Below are 7,776 nucleotides of genomic sequence, written 5' to 3' on the forward strand. Positions count from 1 at the left end.
AATAAAGCATTCCCAGCCTTGATGTTTCATTTTCTCAAGGCTTCGGTATTTTCTTTCGGTGGAGGCGTTGTGTCACTGCCAACAACTATTTCCCATAAATCCTGTACTTGTAGGTAGGATTCTATACAAGTCCTCCAATAACCATAGTTGTGGTTATTGAGACTCTTGATTCCACTGCTCGTACTTGCAAGATCTGCCATCAAGACGTCCAACGTCCAATAAGCTTGGTCCCAGACCGATGAGCTTTCACAGTTCCTAACTGTGCTCCGACAGAATCTCCCTTAGAGCTTCGGTGTTAACAAGTTGATATAAACGTCCAACATTTACTAATGATTACCTCCACTAGAAATGGTCCTGAACAACCTACTCTGATACCAATTGTTGGAAGCTTCGACGAGCCCAACACACCCACTATAGAGGACCTAGGTTATACTCACTCACTAGACCAACACTTTGACATTGGTTAGCCTTTAATTTTATAAATCCTTAGTGCACAATAATATTTAGGCGACAGTGTCGACCATATATCATTCAGGCGGTATAACCGACCATATATCACTTAGGCGGCAGAGTCGACCATATAATAAAAATAACACAAGTGCACTAAGAACTTAAACACAAACTAAGGCTTAACCGGGAAACTTAACAAAGAACACTTTTATAAATACAAAATACAATTACAATATTACTTACTTACAAGCTTTTCTTCACTACTCACACTCTTCTCACTTCTTAATTCTTCTCTACTTCTCAACTCACTCTTTTCACAACTTAATTACAAATGAAATCATCACCCATATTTACTCTACTCCATGGAAACTTCTACACACTAGATTTTTCCATGGATAAATATCTAGATATTTTTACCACATAAAAATATCTAGATTTTTACATTTTAACATCTAGATTTTTCCTCATTAATATCTAGATATTTCTTTTACATTTTAATATCTAGATATTTACATACATTACTAATTCCATGTTATCTAAATTTGCATTGCATTTTAACATGTTACACCACAAACAAGAATAGGGAGATGGAAGTTACGGTGATATCACAAGGATGGTTTGGGGACATGCCTATTTGTATTTCGCATAACCGTTTATTCCACTTGGAACGTGAGCGTAATGCTTTGGTTGCCAACAGATGTGTGAATGGTAGTTTCGTCTGTAATTGGTCTCGTATTGACATAGGGAGTCAAAATACATATGTTGTTCAAGGCTTATGTGAGCAGATGTCGAATATCACGTTGGGTGTTCATCCAGATTGTTGGAGATGGACTTTAAATGGTGATGGTTGGTTCTATGTTGCGTTTGCCAGAAATTATATTGATCGAAACTTGCTGCCTTCAAGCGAGTTCATTACGGAGTGGAGAAATTTTTTGTCGGGTAAAGTAAATATCTTCATTTGGAGATTTATTCGTGATAAGGTTCCAAACAAGCTAAATCTTTCGAGGCAAGGTTTGAAATTTCAGTCGATAAGTTGCGTTATGTGTAACCAGGGAATCGATAGCTCGGAACACCTATTTTTTCATTGCTCTTATGCGCACGATGTTTGGAGAACTATTTTCATTTGGATTGATCGGCCGATGCATGGGTTCTCGTCATGGCAAGAGGTGCTCAGTTGGATTGATGCGGGTAATGTTGATAATGTTGCAAGGGATCACCTTCTTGCTATCTTTATAGCGAAGTTGTGGAAACTCCAGAATTGTTCATTGTTTAATGACATTTATGTAAAAAATGTAATATAGTGGACTCGATTGAGTTTTTCTCGTTTGCTTGGCTTCGTTTTAGAGCCAGAATTAGTTTAAATTGGAACCAGTGGCGGAGCCACACACATAATACTAGTGGCACGGGCCACCAGTCATTTAGTCCGAGTAGTGTAAATTTTTAAGAATTTTGAGTAGTGACACCATAGAAATTTGACTAGTGCCACCATAATTCAAAGTTTCATGGGAGAGTATTTTGTGAAGAAGATGAATTGAGAAGAAACTGCTAGGTAGAGAATTTAATTTTCTGTCTCTTTCTACACACAACCTTTTAAATTTTGTTTCTCTTTCTTTTAAAACCCTTTAGAATCCGTTACTATTTATTACTCCCTCCGTCCCAATTTAATAGTCCACAGACAAAAAACACACAGTTTAAGAAAAAGAGACTGTCACATGTACTTTTTATCTACTTTTTCCCTACTTTCCAGTTTTACCCATTACTTTTTACCTATACTTTTGTCTTACTTAAATAAAGTAAGGGTATAAAAGTATTTTAACCAATTATTCTTTACTATTTATAAAAGTGGACTATTAATTTGGGACGGACGAAAAAAGAAAGGTGGACTATTGATATGGGACGGAGGGAGTATTAACCTTACTTTATTTCCTTTTTTACCCAAAGGCCCTGCACTAAATTAATAATATAATAATATACTAGCTTAAGGCTCACAAAATTTGCGAGTTTTGACAATAAATATTACAAATATAATATATTATGTATGAGCACATAAATGTAATCGACAAAATATGTGTTTAAGATACAAATCTATGCAAATTATGAAGTTGAACCAAATAGTAGATATAAATAAAGTATTATAAAAATAAAAATAATGAATATAAGTATAAGTAATGTTCAAAGAATTAATAAAAAATAATAATTAATAGCATAATGTTGTTAACACTGAATATAAATTGTTTTCTCACGAGTTTTCCATATATTACTCAATACAATCAATCGTTTGAAGTAGTGAGTAAGTGTTGTCAACACTGTTCAGGTTGTTTTTCTGTAACTATACTTCGCATCTCCATTAAACTCTTTTCACGCAGTTGATCGCCCTAATAAGAGACATAACAAAATTTTGCATTTGACTATTTCAGCGTAACCGATGATGTTATACAACAACATTATCCAATCCCACAAAAGTGTAGTATGAGAGAGGTAAGATGTAGACAATCATTCCTCTACCCTCGAGTGAACGGGAAGTCATTTCTCCACCCGCAAGTACTACCCGCCGTTAGAGAATGTCGTCCCTCCCTCTAATCGAGAATATAGAGACTGCTTCCGGTGGGACCTCCGACTAATAAGATAAATGAATGAAAAAAAATTGACACATACATGAAACTTGAGAGACGCTAAATGCGTTTCGGGAGAGAGAGCATATATAGCCGATGTTATTCTAGATGCCCGAAAATTATATATACACTAACAATGATTTGGATCATCGCACCCTTAATAAAATTATGGTTAGAAGTAAAAAGAAGCCATCTCATTTACATGATCCGCTATCTTGACGATGCATCTCCCAAGACCAAACTACCACTTATAGCAAACAATACTACGACACTTTTATTCCTAACCAAACGTTCAACAAACAATCAATAAAAACGAACATCCAAGAGACAACAACAACAACAACAACAACAAAACCCAATACCACATGAGTGGTGTATGGGGGAGATGAGATGTAGACAATCCTTCCCCTATCCGAGAAATAAAGACAAGTTATTTCTCCACCCAGAGTGAAACACTCTCAAGAGTAGAGAAAGTCATCCCTCTCTTTATTCGACGGATAAAGAGATTGCTTCCGAGAGGACCTCCGGCCTTTAAGTAGGAAAAAGTTTTTTTTTTAAAAAAAATAAATTAAAAATACAAAAAATAAATAATAATAGACGCCATGAAAATGGTAGAATCAAAATTTCCATGGGTTTTAAATCCTGCCTGGAATTTAATTTAGGATCTAAGAGTCAGTCAAGTCGCCAATAAAAAACGAACATCCAAGAGACTCGGACGATATAGGTCCAACATATACTTAACGAAATGGAAAATGATAAGCAAACACAATTACTGTATAGAAGTTCAATCAAATATGAGATAATCAAAAGATCCAACACGCTAGACACCAAAATCACAGCTCCTTCGTGTGCGGTATCAATGCTCCAATTGCCGAAGTCGTACAGCCCGTTGGAGTTTCAAAATGACCTTCTTCAACTGGAGATCCACTCTTTCTTTTCAAAAAAAAAAAAAAAGAGTTAGGTGTCCATGTACTGGAGCTCGGACCCGAATTAACAAAATTTTCAGCTTTCGGGATCTGACAAGAATATGAATATCATTAGTTTGCTTTATATGTTGTGTATAGAAATGTAATTTTATTTAAGATTATGAGGAAAATTATATATATATATATATATATATATATATATATATATATATATATATACTGTAAGATGATATAATAAATTTGTACCTTCAATGTGATTGGTGTAGTGTAAACAGCGTATTTATCATCCAGTAACTCACATAGCAGAGATGACATTGATTAGCTAAAAAATTATATGGATCTAATAAATTTGCAAGTTAAAACAAAAAAGCAACAACAATCAACAACTAACAAATCAAAAAGAACCATAAGTGTCAGGAAAGGTACATCAGCAAGAATAAAAACGACCAAAAATAATAAATTTTAAGCAAATAATGAACATACCATTAGCAACCAACATATGTGTGATCAACCACAGAAACAACAGCATTTGAGTAGCTGTCACCACCAGGCTCGTTCAAAAAACCATCAAACCTTACTATCTAACTGTCGCTAACTTGGGTTGAAGATGACAAACAATCATCACCAAAACGCAACAGCACCGTAGGCAAATATAGGCTCATCAGACACAAACTGAACCTCATGATTACTTGGGCACATAGGTATCTTACAACACAAATAACCATTTCAAAAAACAACATCTAAAAAACCAGCAAAATTGTAATACTAAGATCAATCACAAGACAAATTAAAAAATAATTTAAAAATTCCTAAAAACAATAACCATCAACCATATGAATATAAAGAAGCCTTACCAGACAGCGGCAAAACCATAATTCTTACCCACATCTTCCATCGATTATACAGATTCGGAGCAAACCCTAAATTCAGCCAATATCTTCAATCGATTGCAATGAATCAGTGAAAAGAAACAGTTGTTCAACCACATAACTGAATCGGATAGATAAAATCTCGATCGATAATTTATTGAGAAAATCAATAGCCTGATAATTCAACATATCAAATTTAGTACATTAAAGTAATTAGGTTTTTCAAAAGTATAAAAAGTACCTGTAATTAAAATACCACAACGCATCAACCACGATGCACCATCGACAACCACAAGAATCAATATGCTCGCAATCGATTAAGTAAGCTTGGGTACCGTGAAGTTCTAAACAAAGAATTTAAATAAACATAAAGTCTACAAAACTTTTTGATCGAGAAATCCGTCAGATTGAATTTTAGTTAGGGTTTTGAGAACAGAGAATGACGTTATAGATGTAAAAAAATAGTGAAAACCCCCAATTTGATGTCAAAGACGTGCCTCAGCAAATGGAATATAGGTATTGAGTTATAAGTATAATATTGTAAACGCATGGTGTAGCAGAAATCAACCCGCAATCGTTGATTGCAACACGATTTTGGAGCAGATGTTTGAAATCACAATGGAAGCAGTAGTAGAGTTTGCCCTAATTTTTGTGTGTAGACTGAAGTGGCGATAGGTGGTTTTTTTTGCCCGCGTTATGATCTAAGGGTAATTAGGGAAAACTACTAGTGGAGCCCTCGCTTCGCGCCGGGGGCTCCGTTTTGAATGCGAGTTAAAAAAAAAGTCTTAATCTATTTTGTAAAAAAAAAAAAAAAATTCGACATCTAACATTGAAGGGTTGTTCCTTTTGTGAAAGTTGCTTCTTTTAGCATTAATGTTAGTTGATATATTTTGTAAAAAAGAATGTTTTTCGATATCTTTTGGTAGCATTGAATGGTTTTTTCTTTTAAGAAAGTTGCTTCTTTTATCGTTGGAAACAAAAAAAAAATAGCACAGTAGTGGCCTATGTGGGTTCTACTGTTTGAGCGCACTGTACAAGTTGGTAAAACGTTGTGGGTGTTATTATTCAGTATTTTTGGTGTTAGTGATGAGATAAATAATAATTTAGAATATAAGTATAAAGTGGGAGTTCGATTTGTATTTTAATAGAAGTTAGGGGGTTTGGTTTGTGAAAAGTGAAAAACTAAATAGTATTATTTATAAAAAATAAGACAAATTTTGTCTATTAGTTATGTTGGTAATTAGCGAATTATAATAGTTACAAGCTTATAATTAAATCAAAGGGTGTAGAAATAAGGGTAATGTTTATCTTTTTCTAGATCCAATGATCTAGATTAGAAGTTGGTATTTTAATATATTTCAATTAGTGTTTTCTTTTAATGTATAGTATAGATATAGATATAGATATAGATAGATATAGATAGATAGATAGATAGATATAGATATAGATATAGATATAGATAGATAGATAGATATAGATATAGATATAGATATAGATAGATAGATAGATTTTATAAGAAGACAAGTTCTAGGCTTCTAGATCTAGAGGTACTAGGTACAACTTAAATTTTTGCTAAGTCAATTTGTTTGATAGGAGTACGAGTTATTAGAGCTAATACGAAGTTCTAGTTTTTGTCATGTAATAGTGAATTCTTTTAAATTATAGCTTGTTAACTAAATTCTTATATTTATATCTTGATGATATATTTCAATATTTTATAATGACGATTTCAAGATGTAAACTTAATGAGATCATAAAAATATTTAAAGTACTAATTATATTTGTATGATATTTTAGTTTACTTTCAAAAAACTAGAAGTTCAGAAAATATATTTGGCCCGGGTAGTTAAATATAGTGGTGTCATATACATTAAAAGAAAAAATATAAATTTAAAAAAGATATGAAGTCCTCCAGTTAAATTTAGTGGTGTCCTACACAATTTAAAGGGTACTTTATACTGAAAAATTTCAAACTAGCAGTGTCCCGTGACCTCACGGGTCAGTATGTAAACTCGCTACTGATATTTTATCGTACCACCAGTGATTCAGAATGCTGGCTTCGCCCCTGATTGAAACACTTGGCAAATATGCTTGTTGTAATGCCTTTCTAGCATCTTGTTAGACGGCTATTTGTTTATGTTAATAAAATTATCATTGTTCAAAAAAATAGTTCAATTTCGAATTGAACATGTTTGATGCTATAATGCATTACAATAGAATTTTAAATTTAATACTATTTATTGAATTTGAAGTAATAATATTAACATTTTCTTAGTAATTTTTTTTCATATATATTGTACAATACTCCGTATATGTTTTTCCATCGTCACCGGTGAATTTACGGGTTACTAAATTACTATAAATGGGAGTGAAAGTTTGTGCTTTTTGAGAGATGAATGTGAACCGTGGGATTAGAAGTAATGTGGTTGATGAGGGCCGTCAGATGGTTATCATTGTGCTAGGATATAGTGTTTTCTATTGGTTGGTTTATGATGATGGAGATTGTTCTTAGTAAACATATGAAGTACACGGTAATCTGTTGAACTATTTTTATTTCATCCAATCATCATCATCGACGATCATTTTGTTTCCGATAGATGTTTCCGGTGACTACCTGCCACAATTACCGACCTAATTGTCAACTGCAATGATAATATAAGTTCAAACTCCGAATTTCATTTGTTAGATTTGATATTCAAGTTAGGGTTTGAGCTTGATTAGTTGTGAAACCCTTTTAGATGATGAAGTAGGTTTATGGTGACTAGTTATTCTTGTCACTTGGTGGGTTTTGGGTCGGTTGACGTCTTGGCCATGATTAGGCTTTGATAATGGGTATAATCACTAGTGTTAGTGATTATGGAAGTGTTGGAACCCTTTTGGGGGTATTTGGTTGACAAATTTTGAAATGAGTCAAAATTA

At 33.3% G+C, this 7,776-nt stretch overlaps 1 protein-coding gene and 1 long non-coding RNA gene across 4 annotated transcripts; one reads left to right on the forward strand and one right to left on the reverse strand.

The window, feature by feature from the left end:
• The first annotated feature begins 1,037 nt into the window (after window positions 1–1,037).
• Window positions 1,038–1,894, forward strand: LOC139863236 (uncharacterized). Its single transcript, XM_071851879.1, has 2 exons — window positions 1,038–1,638; window positions 1,752–1,894. Exons 1-2 carry the CDS (start codon window positions 1,038–1,040, stop codon window positions 1,892–1,894), a joined length of 744 nt encoding a protein of 247 aa, XP_071707980.1.
• A 2,109-nt stretch (window positions 1,895–4,003) lies between these two features.
• Window positions 4,004–5,537, reverse strand: LOC139862420 (uncharacterized). Of its 3 annotated transcripts, none has more exons than XR_011764178.1 (3): window positions 5,099–5,537; window positions 4,235–5,031; window positions 4,004–4,078 (listed from the first exon to the last, which is right to left on the reverse strand). It is a non-coding gene; the product is annotated as an uncharacterized lncRNA (long non-coding RNA). The 3 variants fall into 3 exon arrangements; XR_011764177.1 differs by having other exon boundaries at window positions 4,235–4,310; window positions 4,472–5,537; XR_011764176.1 differs by having other exon boundaries at window positions 4,235–5,537.
• Window positions 5,538–7,776: the final 2,239 nt, after the last annotated feature.

Source organism: Rutidosis leptorrhynchoides, chromosome 8 (genome assembly GCF_046630445.1).
Source record: "Rutidosis leptorrhynchoides isolate AG116_Rl617_1_P2 chromosome 8, CSIRO_AGI_Rlap_v1, whole genome shotgun sequence".
Taxonomy (NCBI): Eukaryota; Viridiplantae; Streptophyta; class Magnoliopsida; order Asterales; family Asteraceae; genus Rutidosis; species Rutidosis leptorrhynchoides.

What these genes read in the sequence shown, in the direction of transcription:
- LOC139863236 (XM_071851879.1), top strand. Translation starts at nt 1,038, where the DNA reads ATGGAAGTTACGGTGATATCACAAGGATGGTTTGGGGACATGCCTATT. An exon ending in GCTCAGTTGGATTGATGCGG is followed by an intron (nt 1,639 to 1,751) that starts GTAATGTTGATA and finishes AATGTAATATAG; the next exon opens with TGGACTCGATTGAGTTTTTC.